Genomic DNA, 16,884 nt, shown 5'->3' on the forward strand with positions numbered 1-16,884 from the left:
CTCTTTCTCCCTTCTCTTTTGCTCTCTCTCTCCGGTCTTTTGCTATCTCTCCCATCTCTCCGCGACCTCAGAGCTCTGGTTAACTGTTTTACAAAACAAAAAAGTGTCACCAAACACATAAAAATTCATTAAAAAGTACAGTTACACTCATAATAACACTATCTAATGAAAATTATTTTTTTTAAAAATATTGCACAAAAAGTTATAGGGGCTCAAATATATGAGATCTAGGGTGTCGGAAAAAAAGGCAGACAAAGGGCTTTAACATAGAGAAACATATATAAACATATCTAAATGTATGTTTATATGTGTGTACATATGTATTTGTATGTGTACATATGTATTTACAGACATATATACAAGTATAAATACATATGTACTCATATATAGACACATTTATAAGTGCATTGGAGCCATTTGCAGTCAAGTAGATGAAAACATGTTAAAGCATATTTATGCAATATTATTTTTTAATAAATACTGTGTATTTACTGTACATATGTCACATTCAAGTGCTTTGCACATAGCAGAATATGCTATACTAGTCCTAAAGCCCGTTTACAATGGCCATTTTTTGCAGGACAGCAGTCCCACTCCTTGCTTTCTCTCTCTCCCTCTCTTTTGCTCTCTCTCTACTCCCTCTCTTTTGTTCGTTCTCTCTCTCCCCCTCTCTTTTGTGCTCCCTCTCCCCCTCTCTTTTGCTCTCTCTCTCTCTCCCCCCTCTCTTTTGCTCTCTCTCTCCCCCCTCTCTTTCGCTCTCTCTCCCCCTCTTTTTCTCTCTCTCTCCCCCCTCTCTTTTGCTCTCTCTCTCCCCCTCTTTTGCTCTCTCTTTCTCCCCCTTTCTTTTGCTCTCTCTATCTGCCCTCTTTTGCTCTCTTTTTCTCCTCCCTCTCTTTTGCTCTCTCTCTCCCCCCTCTGTTTCGCTCTCTCTCTCCCCCTCTTTTGTTCTCTCTCTCTCCCCCTCTCTTTTGCTCTCTCTCTCCCTCTCTTTTGCTCTCTCTTTCTCCCCCCTTTCTTTTGCTCTCTCTCTCTACCCTCTTTTGCTCTCTCTCCCCCCTATTTTGCTCTCTCTCCCCCTCTCTTTTGCTCTCTCTCTCCCCCATCCCTTGCTTTCTCTCCTCCTCTCTTTTGCTCTCTCTCTCCCTCCTCTCTTTTTCACTCTCTAACTCCCCCTCTCTTTTGCACTCTCTCTTTACCCCTCTCTTTTGCGCTCTCTCTCCCCCTCTCTTTTGCGCTCTCTCTCACCCCCCTTTCTTTTGCTCTCTCTCTCCCCCTCTCTTTTGCTCTCCTCCTCTCTTTTGCTCTCTCTCTCCCCCTCTCTGTTGTGCTCTCTCTCACCCCCCTTTCTTTTGCTCTCTCTCTCCCCCTCTCTTTTGCTCTCTCTCCTCCTCTCTTTTGCTCTCTCTCCCCCTCTCTTTTGCGCTCTCTCTCTCCCCCTCTCTTTTGCGCTCTCCCCCTTTCTTTTGCTCTCTCTCTCCCCCTCTCTTTTGCTCTCTTTCTCCCCCTTCTCTTTTGCTTTCTCTCTCTCCCCTCTCTTTTGCTCTCTCTCCCCCTCTCTTTTGCTCTCTCCCCCCTCTTTTGCTCTCTCTCCCCCCTCTTTTGCTCTCTCTCCCTCCTCTTTTGCTCTCTCCTCCCTCTTTTGCTCTCTCTCCCCCCTCTTTTGCTCTCTCTCCCCCTCCTCTTTTGTTCTCTCCCTCCTCTTTTGCACTCTCTCTCTCCTCCTCTCTTTTGCTCTCTCCCCCACTCTTTTGCTCTCTCTCCTCTCTTTTGCTCTCTCTCTCCCCCTCTCTTTTGCACTCTCTCTCTCCCCCCTCTCTTTTGTGCTCTCCCGCTTCTCTTTTGCTTTCTCTCTCTCCCCCTCTCTTTTGCTCTCTTTCTCCCCCTTCTCTTTTGCTTTCTCTCTCTCCCCTCACTTTTGCTCTCTCTCCCCCCTCTCTTTTGCTCTCTCCCCCCTCTTTTGCTCTATCTCCACCCTCTTTTGTTCTCTCTCCCTTCTCTTTTGCTCTTTCTCCCTTCTCTTTTGCTCTCTCTCTCCAGTCTTTTGCTATCTCTCCCACCTCTCTTTTTCTCCCTCCCCCCTCTCTGTTGCTCTCTCTTTCCCCTCCTCTCTGTTGCTCTCTCTCTCATATACATGGACGCTCCTGCCCGGCCCCGGCCCGTCACACCTGCCCCTGACACGGTCATCTGGCCCTGCCCCTGCCACGCCCGGCCCGCCCCTGTCATGCCCAGCCCGTCTCATCATGCCGGGCCGGCCCGCCCCCTTCATGCCTATAGTTCTCACGGTGGACAGGTCAGTTTGTTGAAGGGCAGGTGTGTTTGTCCTTGCGCAGTCTCTACTGTACATGACAGCTTTGCACAAACACACTTGGCCTTTTATATTATAGAATGTATTTTTAAAAATATATTTATATATATATATATATATATATATGTATATATCAATACAAGTATATATATAAATATAAATCATATATTAAAACCTTACTTCTAGTGGAGTTAGCGAGCGAGCGGGAGCAATAAATACCGCTCGACTTGTACGCCTATAAAATGGAATGAATTGCAGTTTTATCACTTGACAAACTGGGAATATGCTCTTTTGATGAGGTTCACTGATACGGTTGCATACTTTGTCTGATGGGAAATATAAATGTATTGGAAATACTAAAAATCCTTGTGCATTTTTGGATGGAAAAAAGAGAAAAGCAATATACAGCAGCACGTAGGTTTTGGAACATCCAGCACTTAGGGATCAATTTTTTTAATTGCATTCGTAGCTTTTAGTGCTACGTGGAGCAGGTGCGCATAAGCGAGCCTGCTGCCACATATTTAAGAAGCCAAAAACCGCTTCTTTTTTCTCTCCCTGAAACCTCAGATATGGAGAGATGAATCCCCCCAGACAATCGCTCGTTCAGGGTGATTGACGTCCCTGCTCTAGAGCAATTTGTTGCACCAGAGCAGTGTGTAGAATTACACAAGAATCCTCTTTCCCCATGCGATAGAGCATCACAAGTGGCAATTGGCGGATAAGTTCACTACCTGTGAACCTGTCTGCCCACAGGGATAGTAAATCTAGTTTTTAATGTCTATTCTACAGCATAAAGCATACTCCTATACAAAACACTGGAGTTGATACAAAGTATTGGCTGATTTATTTTTGGACAAAAAAGGGCACTTTTCGTTTTGAAGCAATCTTTTCTCGTTACCATCTTACACTTATCAGCTTACCTGACATGCTTTTGATTTGCTCTTGATAAAGGCAATATAATTGCTGAAACACGTAGAGCTTTTAACTGTGTTTTTAATAAACGTGTTAATAAACGTGTATTAAGCTGTATATCATCGTTCCTGTTGATGATTCCGGCAATAAAAGTTGATCTTCACTTTAAATCTTGTGAGTATCTTCCATTGATGTGACCCATTGTATGATGTTACTACGCTATTTTGGGCTATTATCTTTTGGAGGTTAAAAGAAGTTTGACCTGGTCGGAGAAGCAAGGAGACATATCCAGCTTGATTCTCAAAGGGATACAGTGCATCAACTATCCTATATACGGTTAAGGAGGACCAGGGAAGGCAGCGATCTCTATTAAGGGAAGTATTTTACACAGTATTTATACTTGTTTTTTATATACTTTTTGTATACGCATTTGGTAAAGTCCCAAAATGGCCTTTTTGACATACCTTTAAGTATTTCAAGACAATTTTGAATGTGCAAGACTCTGAAATGGGCACATTCGAAATGTATACATGGTCTAAATTAATTAAAGCTCTATTCATCACTATTGTATAGTCCGTCTTCAATGGGCTTACAAAAACTAACATGTATTTAGTGCGTGATAACCCATACAACTAACAGGATCTGACGGGAAGGGGCAAAATCAGAAGTTATGAGCGTAACATCTAGAAATGGCGTGTAGCAATCACGTTCTGCAAATGTTTCCAATTCACATAAAAGAAATTTCAAATGGAATTGCTTCTTTGTGACCGTGATTTTGCCATTTGCTATTCTTTCTTGCTTGTTAGCAACTGAGATAACATTTAAAAAAAATAAATATTAGATGGCACATCAATTGTGTTTTTAAAAACCCCAATTTAGAATATCCAGAACCCTGGGTCACCATCTTCTTGCAGTAATAGAAGTTGCATAAAGACAAACCCTCTTCTCGACAGTGCAGTTTTTCAGTTTTGGTGACATTTTTATGGTTACATTATTGCAATGGAGTAAACCTCATCACTTAGCAGTTTCATGATTTACAGTATGAGAGAACTATTAAATTCTGTTTTAGAAGATGAGAAAAGTTGCAATCACTTCTCACTAAAATAAACTAATTTCCCTAAGTGATTTTTGATGTAAAGATGTAAATCTCGCCAGAAAACAGGGCGTTTTTAATCAATAATTGGACATACTGAAAAAAATATATACTTTTTTAACAAAAGAGTTAATTAAAAACGACTGTAATGTAATCTTACGAGGTGTGAAACAGCCATTGAATATGTCAACAAGTACTTAACAACCATGGGGTCGATCCGATATAAATCGCCGCCCGCAAAAGCCGGCGACGCCAATATTTGCGCGGATTTGGTATCACATATACGGCGTAACCTAGAAGTTACGCCCGTATATTTCTGCCGTCGCCCGCAGTTTTTTGGGCCATAGGCAGGTATACCAAACCCGCGCAGTTTGGTATCCAATATGCAGCGTAAGGACTTACGTGGCGAAAATGGAGAAAACTTACTCCATTTTCACCTCGCCACAAAAAGCAGCCGTAAGAAGCCTTACGCTGACTATTGGAGCCCCGTAACTCCCTAAACTAACTAGAAAATAAACCTAACACCTAACGCATGCGCAATGTCTATCTCCCTGTCAACCGCGATCTGCTAAAATAAACCTAACACCTAACGCATGCGCAATGTCTATCTCCCTGTCAACCGCGATCCCCCCCCCCCCGAAATCCCTAATAAAGTTATTACCCCCTAAACCGCCGCTCCCGGACCCCGCCGCCATCTACATAAACTAACCCCCTACTGTGAGCCTCTAAAACCGCCGCCATCTACCTTATCTATCCCCTAATCTGACCCCTTACACCGCCGCCACCTATATAAAAATTATTAACCCCTAATGTAAGCCCCTTACACCGCCGCCATCTCTATTAAAATGATTAACCCCTAATTTAATCTACCTACCCCGCCGCCAGCTATATTATCTATATTAACCCTAAGTATATTATAGTTAATATAGGTATTACATTATATATATTAACTATATTAACCCTAATTATATTAGGGTTAATATAGTTAATATAGTTACTATAGTATTTATATTAACTATATTAACTCTATCTAACCCTAACTAAATTTATATTAAATTAATCTAATTCATTTATAAACTAAAATATTCCTATTTAAATCTAAATACTTACCTATAAAATAAACCCTAAGATAGCTACAATATAATTAATAATTACATTGTAGCTATGTTAGGGTTAATATTTATTTTACAGGTAAATTGTTAATTATTTTAACTAGGTATAATAGATATTAAATAGTTATTAACTATTTAATATCTACCTAGTTAAAATAATTACCCAATTACCTGTAAAATAAATCCTAACCTAAGTTACAAATACACCTACACTATCAATAAATTTAATAAACTACAAACATCTATCTAAAAATACAATTAAATTAACTAAACTAAATTACAAAAAAAAAACAAACACTAAATTACAAAAAATAAAAAAAAGATTACAAGATATTTAAGCTAATTACACCTATTCTAAGCCCCCTAATAAAATAATAAACCCCCAAAATAAAAAAAATTCCCTGCCCTATTCTAAATTAAAAAAATTTCAAAGCTCTTTACCTTACCAGCCCTTAAAAGGGCCTTTTGTGGGGCATGCCCCAAAGAATTCAGCTCTTTTGCATACAACAAATACAATACCCCCCCCCCATTACAACCCACCACCCACATACCCCTATTCTAAACCCACCCAAACCCCCCTTAAAAAAGCCTAACACTACCCCCCTGAAGATCTCCCTACCTTGTCTTCACCACACCGGGCCGAACTCCTGATCCGATCCGGGCGATGTCTTCCTCCAAGCGGCAAAGAAGAATTCTTCCTCCGGCGATGTCATCCTCCAAGCGGCAAAGAAGAATTCTTCCTCCGGCGACGTCTTCCTCCAAGCGGCAGCAAAGTCTTCATTCTTCCGGCGGCATCTTCAATCTTCTTTCTTCGCTCCGCCGCCGCGGAGCATCCATCCCGGCCGACTGCTGAACTTGGAATGAGGTACCTTTAAATGACGTCATCCAAGATGGCGTCCGCCGAATTCCGATTGGCTGATAGGATTCTATCAGCCAATCGGAATTAAGTTAAAAAAATCTGATTGGCTGATTGAATCAGCCAATCAGATTCAAGTTCAATCCGATTGGCTGATCCAATCAGCCAATCAGATTGAGCTCGCATTCTATTGGCTGTTCCGATCAGCCAATAGAATGCGAGCTCAATCTGATTGGCTGATTGGATCAGCCAATCGGATTGAACTTGAATCTGATTGGCTGATTCAATCAGCCAATCAGATTTTTTTAACTTAATTCCGATTGGCTGATAGAATCCTATCAGCCAATCGGAATTCGGCGGACGCCATCTTGGATGACGTCATTTAAAGGTACCTCATTCCAAGTTCAGCAGTCGGCCGGGATGGATGCTCCGCGGCGGCGGAGCGAAGAAAGAAGATTGAAGATGCCGCCGGAAGAATGAAGACTTTGCTGCCGCTTGGAGGAAGACGTCGCCGGAGGAAGAATTCTTCTTTGCCGCTTGGAGGATGACATCGCCGGAGGAAGAATTCTTCTTTGCCGCTTGGAGGAAGACATCGCCCGGATCGGATCAGGAGTTCGGCCCGGTGTGGTGAAGACAAGGTAGGGAGATCTTCAGGGGGGTAGTGTTAGGCTTTTTTAAGGGGGGTTTGGGTGGGTTTAGAATAGGGGTATGTGGGTGGTGGGTTGTAATGGGGGGGGGGGGTATTGTATTTGTTGTATGCAAAAGAGCTGAATTCTTTGGGGCATGCCCCACAAAAGGCCCTTTTAAGGGCTGGTAAGGTAAAGAGCTTTGAATTTTTTTTAATTTAGAATAGGGTAGGGAATTTTTTTATTTTGGGGGTTTATTATTTTATTAGGGGGCTTAGAATAGGTGTAATTAGCTTAAATATCTTGTAATCTTTTTTTTATTTTTTGTAATTTAGTGTTTGTTTTTTTTTGTAATTTAGTTTAGTTAATTTAATTGTATTTTTAGATAGATGTTTGTAGTTTATTAAATTTATTGATAGTGTAGGTGTATTTGTAACTTAGGTTAGGATTTATTTTACAGGTAATTGGGTAATTATTTTAACTAGGTAGATATTAAATAGTTAATAACTATTTAATATCTATTATACCTAGTTAAAATAATTAACAATTTACCTGTAAAATAAATATTAACCCTAACATAGCTACAATGTAATTATTAATTATATTGTAGCTATCTTAGGGTTTATTTTATAGGTAAGTATTTAGATTTAAATAGGAATATTTTAGTTTATAAATGAATTAGATTAATTTAATATAAATTTAGTTAGGGTTAGATAGAGTTAATATAGTTAATATAAATACTATAGTAACTATATTAACTATATTAACCCTAATATAATTAGGGTTAATATAGTTAATATATATAATGTAATACCTATATTAACTATAATATACTTAGGGTTAATATAGATAATATAGCTGGCGGCGGGGTAGGTAGATTAAATTAGGGGTTAATCATTTTAATAGAGATGGCGGCGGTGTAAGGGGCTTACATTAGGGGTTAATAATTTTAATATAGATGGCGGCGGTGTTAGGGGCTCACTTTAGGGGGTTATAGATATAATATAGCTGGCGGCGGGGTACGGGAGCGGCGGTTTAGGGGTTAATAACTTTATTAGGTTGCGGCGGGGTAAAGGAGCGGCGGTTTAGGGGTTAATAGCTTTTTTATTGTTAGGCTAGTGAGGGGGGATAGCGGATAGAGGGTTAGACAGTGCGGGCTATGTTAGGGAGGCGTGTTAGACAGTGCGGGCTATGTTAGGGAGGCGTGTTAGACAGTGCGGGTGTTTTAGACTTTAGTCAGGTTTTATAGGCGCCGGCAGTTTCTAACGTGCCGCAAGTCACTGGCGATGCCAGAAATTTGTACTTACGCAGATTTCTGGACATCGCTGGTTTGTGAGACTTACGGCACGTTAGCATCTGACGGCGACCTATATGGGATGGCTCGAGTTGCGAGCTGAAACTGCGGGCGACGCCGGTTCCCTCGCTTGCGCCGCAAACTGCGATCGATATCGGATCGCGCCCCATAAACGTGTTTTTGAAAACTTTTCTAGTAAAAACTCATTCGCGGTTGGCTTTTAGTGACAACATTTTGGATCAGGATCACTTGAAAAACAAGTAAGTTCAACAACAGTAGTATATTGCCACCTAGTGGACTATACTATAGCACATGCTAACCTTTGTATAATTTTGAAAACAATTGGAATTTTCACAATCAAAATCCACGGAATATGGGCTTTTAGTGGCAAAATTTTGGATTGGGATCACTTAAAAAACAAGTTCAGCAACAGTAATATATTGCCACCTAGTGGACTATCCTATAGCACATGGTAACCTTTATATCATTTTGAAAACTATTAGAATTTTCACAATCAAAATCCACAGAATATTGAAGCTAGTTTCACAATTGAAAAAAAAAGGAAATTCAAATTATCTATTGATGTGCTTTGATCCTATTGAATCTTTGGTAAATAGCTAAAAAATGTTCTTCCATTTCAAAATTAATTAAAGGGACAGTCTAGTCAAAAATAAACTTTCATGATTCAGATAGGGCAGGTCATTTTAAACAACTTTCTAATTTACTTATATCATCAATTTTGCTTTGTTCTCTTGGTATTCTTAGTTGAAAGCTAAACCTACGTGGGCTCATATGCTAATTTCTTAGCCTTTAAAGGCTGCCTCTTATCTGAATGCATTTTGACATTTTTCACAACTAGAGGGCTTAGTTCATGTGCGCCATATAGATAACATTGGGCTCATGCCCGTGGAGTTACCCAAGATTCAGCACTGATTAGCTAAAATGCAAGTCTGTCAAAATAACTGAAATAAGGGGGCAGTCTGCAGAGGCTTAGATACAAGGTAATCCCAGAGGTAAAAAGTATACGAATATAACTGTGTTAGTTATGCAAAACTGGGGAATGGGTAATAACGGGATTATCTATCTTTTTAAACAATAACAATTCTGGTCTAGACTGTCCCTTTAATACTTATTAGCTTCCTGATGTGAGCAGTCATATGATTTTGTTCTTTCTTTCTAGACATCTCGCTCACATAAATGTTATGGTTAACAAAATCTCATTACACCAGTATTTAATGTCCCTCTAAAAGTCCAAAAAATCCCCCCAAAAAAGAGAGCTTTCTGTATAGGCAATAAACTATTAATCTCTTTTGTAAAACTGACTTAACCTGTATATTACAAATGCAAAGGTAGGGCTGGCAGAATCCACACATTTCGTGTAAAATATAAGTAAAAAAATTTGACATTTGAGTGATCGGTTCTGATATCTGAAGCCTGATATGGGCATATGACTAACGAGGGCTACAGAACTGTGGGTCTGATCTGAGGTCTGATGTGTGTGTGTACATTTGACAGAGGCTTCAGGGCATAGGTCTAATCTGAAATCTGTTGAGAGCACGTAAATGACAAGCACTGATCAGATGCTCGCTATGAGCCTGACATTAGCTGCAGGCAACAAAGTGTGATCTTAGATGCAACGTGGGCATGTAGCTGATACAATCTGCAGTGCTACAAGGGTCTGATTTAATATCTTATTATCTCACCACCTACCTATTTATTCACAATTACCAGCTAGCAGTCCAGTGTTTATGTGATTAGCAGCTGACAATAAAATATAAGGGGAGATAAAAGTATGGATTTGCAAGAGGATAAATACATATGATTCATCCTTCAAGCTGAATATCATTAGGAAGTCAACAAGAAAGGTGACTGTGAATTTTGCTTGAAACAGAAAGCAATCTTTTGTTATCATTACCCTTTATTTATTGTGAAGTAGAGAATTTATTTAGCTGTGTCTATTATAAAATTTGGGTGAGACTAGCTAGCTTCTGTATTCTATGGGTTATGATTGCAAACAGAAACTTTGTTCTGAAGGATGCATTCTTAGCAGTCGTACACGAATGTCCACTAGGTGGCGCCATATTACCATTTTTAAACGTAAAAGTACTATAAAAAAGTGTGGAGTGAAGAATGTATTTAAAATTACTATTATATTGCACAAAAGATATTAATAAAAGGTCCCTGCACTGCATTATTGTTCCCTTTAATGTGTCCAGCTGCGATTTTATGCACTGCAAACTTTGGTTGAAAAGTCATTCACATACCTGAAGGACAATGTTCTGAATACATTTAATCTCATGAAGATTTTGCGTTTTTTAAAGCCGCCAACCAACCTGTTAAACCTTTAGGGCCAGATTATAAGTGGAGAGGTATTTAACTCCGCTGAACTTAGAATGACGCAACCGTGTTAATGCAATCCCCCATAAAAGTCAATGGAGCAAAAAAGTGGAAAAAAAACTAACACTCTGCTCGAGCGCAAAACCAGTTGCATATTCTCAAGTGCGTTAACCCAAAATAAAAATATGAATATTTCACATTCCAATGTTCTTCACATAGAAGAATATGTTCTATTTATTCATAACTACATATTTCTACATATATCTGATGCTTATTTGCTAAATATATATCTATACCTATTCTATACCTATATATATATATATATATTATATATATTTATATATATATATATATATATATATATATATATATATATATATATATATATATACACACACACACACATGATTTTATATATATATATATATATATATATATATATATATATATATATATATACACACACACACACATGATTATATATAGGTATAGATATATACAGATATATGAATGTGGAATATGTACAGTAAATACAGTGTAACACTTTATTAAAAACGAATATAGCATAAATATGTTTACATCTTTTCATCTTCTTGACTGCAAAGGGCTCCAATGCACTCACATATATGTCTATATAGGTATACATACTGTATGTATTTATGTGTTTATATGTGTATATATGTCTATAAATACATATATACTGTACACATATAAATACATAACTATATATGTACACACATATGAATATATATATCTTAAAGCCCTTTGCCTGTCTTTATTTTGCCTAAGACCTCATATCTTTAAACCCTTACAACTTTTATGTGCAATATTGTTTGTAATTACGTTTATTAGATACAGTTATCATGAGCGTAAATGCACTTTGTAATGTTTTTTTTTTAAATGTGTTTTTTGATACTTTTTTGTTTTGTGAAACAGTTAAGCAGAGTTCTGAGGATGCGGTAATCATTCCAGCGTAAATCGCGATTGTGCTCACGTGTTCACATGAGTGGTAAACTCGACATGCACAAAAACAGCTGCAATATACCAAATTTAATTTGCGCGTAACGGTTAACGCGTCACTCGTAATCTGGCCCTTTATAGGGCACGTTACTATATTTTTTCCCCTAAGGGTGATCCCAATTAGTTGTCATACCAGCTGCATGGTATTAAATGTACTTGCAATTGAAATAATAGTTTTACACATTAAAACCCTTATCGATAATGAAATCTCTTGACATTTGTGTGTATAAAGATAGATAGATAGATGGATAGATGGATAGATAGATAGATGGATAGATGGATAGATGGATGGATAGATGGATGGATAGATGGATGGATGGATAGATGGATGGATAGATGGATGGATGGATAGATAGATGGATGGATGGATGGATAGATGGATAGATAGATAGATAGATAGATAGATAGATAGATAGATAGATAGATAGATAGATAGATAGATAGATAGATAGATAGATAGATGGATGGATAGATGGATGGATAGATGGATGGATAGATGGATGGATGGATAGATGGATGGATAGATAGATGGATGGATAGATGGATAGATGGATGGATGGATAGATGGATGGATAGATGGATGGATAGATGGATAGATAGATAGATGGATAGATGGATGGATAGATGGATAGATGGATGGATAGATGGATGGATAGATGGATGGATAGATGGATAGATGGATGGATGGATAGATGGATGGATGGATAGATGGATGGATGGATAGATGGATAGATGGATGGATGGATAGATGGATGGATAGATGGATGGATGGATGGATAGATGGATGGATAGATGGATGGATAGATGGATGGATAGATGGATGGATGGATAGATGGATAGATAGATGGATAGATGGATACATGGATGGATGGATAGATGTAGTTTTACAAATTGAAACCCTTATCCATAATGAAATCTCTTGGCTTTTGTGTGTATAAAGATAGATAGATGGATAGATAGATGGATAGATAGATAGATAGATAGATAGATAGATAAGCAGGTCTGCATTTTCTGTAAGTTTGACCCATTTTAAAAAGCATGTTCTCAAGAACAATGAGTTGCGTTTTCAATAAGCAAAAAAAAAAGCTATTATATTTCAAATGCACAAATAAACCTAAAGGAGCCACTTCCCTAGCTGGTAAACCAAGGATTGTACAGCCAAAATATTTTCTGTATAGCACTGACCCAGATAAATTGAAATAGATAATTTTATGCATTTCATCTGCTGCTGTAGAGTGCATTATGACTATAGCCTATATGTGCGCTGCAGTAGATTCTGTGTGTACTGGGGATGCAGTAAGGATAAGTGCATGAGAGAGCACAGCGGTGAGGTGGGACTATTGAAAAACACATGGTTTTTCCGTGAGATTTGGCAGCTTCTATTACTCACGTGCCTCTTCGGTCCTCCTCTTGTCAGAGGGAGGGCTGGGCTCTCCGATCCCAATCTGGTTAATAGCGATAACTCTGAATTCATATTCTACCCATGGACTAAGGCCAACAACTGTAGATGTAAAGGAGCGCCCATCAACCACTTCAGGCACTAACACAGGACGGAGAGAGAGCAGATACATTTCGTTTCAAGTGCAGTAGTCAATGGTTAATGCAAGGTTGGAAAAAAAAAGACATTAAAGGGACAGTAAAGTCATAATTATACATTCATGATTTAGACAGAGCGTACAAATTTTAAACAACTTTCCAATTTACTTCTATTATTTAATTTGTTTCCTTCTCTTGTTATCCTTTGCTGAAAGGTTTATCTAGGAAAGCTCAGGAGCAGCAAAGAACCTAAGTTCTATCTGCTGATTGGTGGCTGCATATATATACAGATTGTCGTTGGCTCACCCATGTGTTTAGTTAGAAACCAGTAGTGCATTGCTGCTTCTTCAACAAATGATACCAAGAGAATGAAGCACATTTGATAACAGAAGTAAATTGGAAAGTTGTATAATATTATATGTTCTACCTAAATCGTTAAATATTTTTTTGGGGGGTTTCATGTCCCTTTAAAATGGAGAGAATATTCAAGAGAGAAAAGTTGTAACATGGAAGTTTACCCAAAATGATTTTTGCACTGTGCAGATAAATATGGCACGGGAAGAAAGGGTTAAAGAGATATGAAACCCAATCATTTTCTTTTGGGATTCAGACAGAGAATACCATTTAAAAAATAAGTTTCCAATTTACTCTTTTATCAATTTAGCTTTGTTCCCATGGTATTCTTTGTTGAAGAGATGCCTAGGTAGGCGCCTGGAGCACTATAAGTGATGTCATCTAGTGCTCTTGCTAATGTATAGCACTCTTGCAATACTGTTGCCAATTTAGTCCCCCAGACATGTGTACACTCCTTAACTTAAATCCCTGCTTTTCAACAAAAGAAAACAAGAAAACAAAGACAAATTTGAAACATGTTCCAAGGGGACTAAAAGTCACTACAGAGGAAAAGAGATACAAGCATTGGAAAACCATTTTGTTAACATCCCCTGTCTACTCTTCACAGTTTATGGTTTTAAGTGGCTGAAAATAAATAATGAGAAGTATTTTTTTATAACTGGAGTGATTAAAACAGCTGTCATTAAAGGGACATAAAACAAGTTGGGATAGGGACACCATATAATAATATGTACTTTAATTAGTTTACTTGCAGATTTATACTGCAGTGTCTCACCATTAACCCTTTCTTTAGAGTTTACGGATTTTACAGCTCTAATCCCCAGCACACAATTCCTTCTAGGACTGTATCTATAACTACCTTTGATTTGGTAGAATGCAAGACTTTAACCCCTTAATGACCGAGGACGTGCAGGGTACGTCGTCAAAAAAAAGGCAGTTAATGCCTGAGGACGTACCCTGCACGTCCTCGGTGTGGAAAGCAGCTGGAAGCGATCCTGCTCGCTTCCAGCTGCTTTCCGGTTATTGCAGTGATGCCTCGATATGGAGGCATCCTGCAATAACTTTACATGGCCATCCGATGCAGAGAGAGCCACTCTGTGGCCCTCCCTGCACCGGACATCGATGGCCGGTATCGTTGGTGGGTGGGAGCCGACTTGGGAGGCGGGTGGGCGGCCATCGGTGTATGTTCTGCCATCAAGGGGGGGCGGGATCGGAGGCGGGGGCGCGCGCGGGGGCGCGCGGGAGCGCGCACGTGCACGGAGGTTGGCGGGTGGGCGCGTGCACGGGCGGGAGCGGGTGGGAACCGCTACACTACGGAAAATATTGATAGGAAAAAGGGCTCAATCTTGTTTGTGCAAAAGCACAAAAATAGATTGTGGAGGGGTGGGGGGTTGGTTTTGTGTGGGGGGAAGCTACACTACAGAAAATTGTAATAAAAATAAAAAAAAAAATATTTTCTTCTAAACTGGGTACTGGCAGACAGCTGCCAGTACCCAAGATGGCGCATATTAAGTTAGATTGGGAGGGTTATAGAGCTGTTTGGGGGGGATCAGTGAGGTTGGGGGCTAAGGGGGGGATAGTACACAGCAGCATATGTAAATATGCTTTTTAAAAACACAAAAAAACAACAAATATAGCTTTTATTTTAGTACTGGCAGACTTTCTGCCAGTACTTAAGATGGCGGGGACAATTGTGGGGTGGGGGAGGGAAGAGAGCTGTTTGGGAGGGATCAGGGGGTCTGATGTTTCAGGTGGGAGGCTAAGCTCTACACTAAATGTGATATTAACCCTGCAAGCTCCCTACAAGCTACCTAATTAACCCCTTCACTGCTCGCCATAATACACGTGTGATGCGCAGCGGCATTTAGCGGCCTTCTAAATACCAAAAAGCAACGCCAAAGCCATATATGTCTGCTATTTCTGAACAAAGGGGATCCCAGAGAAGCATTTACAACCATTTGTGCCATAATTGCACAAGCTGTTTGTAAATGATTTCAGTGAGAAACCTAAAATTGTGAAAAATTTAACGTTTTTTTTTAATTTGATCGCATTTGGCGGTGAAATGGTGGCATGAAATATACCAAAATGGGCCTAGATCAATACTTGGGGTTGTCTACTACACTACACTAAAGCTAAAATTACCCCAAAAAGCTCCCTACATGCTCCCTAATTAACCCCTTCACTGCTGGGCATAATACACGTGTGGTGCGCAGTGGCATTTAGTGGCATTCTAATTACCAAAAAGCAACACCAAAGCCATATAAGTCTGCTATTTCTGAACAAAGGGGATCCCAGAGAAGAATTTACAACCATTTGTGCCATAATTGCATAAGCTGTTTGTAAATAATTTCAGTGAGAATCCTAAAGTTTGTGAAAAAATTTGTGAAAAAGTGAACAATTTTTTTTATTTGATCGCATTTGGCGGTGAAATGGTGGCATGAAATATACCAAAATTGGCCTAGATCAATACTTTGGGATGTCTACTAAAAAAAAATATATACATGTCAAGGGATATTCAGAGATTCCTGAAAGATATCAGTGTTCTAATGTAACTAGCGCTAATTTTGAAAAAAAAATGGTTTGGAAATAGCAAAGTGCTACTTGTATTTATGGCCCTATAACTTGCAAAAAAAGCAAAGAACATGTAAACATTGGGTATTTCTAAACTCAGGACAAAATTTAGAAACTATTTAGCATGGGTGTTTTTTGGTGGTTGTAGATGTGTAACAGATTTTGGGGGTCAAAGTTAGAAAAAGTGTATTTTTTTTCAATTTTTCCTCATATTTTATAATTTTTTTTTATAGTAAATTGTAAGATATGATGAAAATAATGGTATCTTTAGAAAGTCCATTTAATGGCGAGATAAACGGTATATAATATGTGTGGGTACAGTAAATGAGTAAGAGGAGAATTACAGCTAAACACAAACACCGCAAAAATGTAAAAATAGCCTTGGTCCCAAACGGACAGAAAATGGAAAAGTGCTGCGGTCATTAAGGGGTTAAAGGGACAGTCTAAGCCAAAATAAACTGTCATGATTCAGATAGAGCATGTAATTTTAAACAATTTTCCAATTTACTTTTATCACCAATTTTGCTTTGTTCTCTTGGTATTCTTAGGTGACAGCTAAACCTAGGTGGTTCATATGCTAATTTCTTAGACCTTGAAGGCCACCTCTTTTCAGAATGCATTTTAACAGTTTTTCACCACTAGAGGGTGTTAGTTCATGTGTTTCATATAGATAACACTGTGCTCGTGCACGTGAAGTTATCTGGGAGCAGGCACTGATTGGCTAAACTGCAAGTCTGTCAAAAGAACAGAAATAAGGGGCAGTTTGCAGAGGCTTAGATACAAGATAATCACAGAGGTTAAAAGTATATTAATATAACTGTGTTGGTTATGCAAAACTGGGGAATGGGTAATAAAGGGATTATCTATC

The 16,884-nt window shown here is 38.8% G+C and overlaps 1 protein-coding gene across 1 annotated transcript in view; it reads right to left on the bottom strand.

Annotated features, from left to right (window-relative positions):
* Window positions 1-16,884, bottom strand: part of LOC128666372 (contactin-4-like) — a 438,445-nt gene that overhangs the window by 50,926 nt on the left and 370,635 nt on the right. The window contains exon 16 of the mRNA XM_053720931.1: window positions 12,946-13,095. Within this exon, the coding sequence (XP_053576906.1) occupies window positions 12,946-13,095 (150 nt within the window). The remainder of the gene's footprint in view (window positions 1-12,945; window positions 13,096-16,884) is intronic.

The sequence above is a fragment of the Bombina bombina genome, chromosome 7 (assembly GCF_027579735.1).
Source record: "Bombina bombina isolate aBomBom1 chromosome 7, aBomBom1.pri, whole genome shotgun sequence".
Taxonomy (NCBI): Eukaryota; Metazoa; Chordata; class Amphibia; order Anura; family Bombinatoridae; genus Bombina; species Bombina bombina.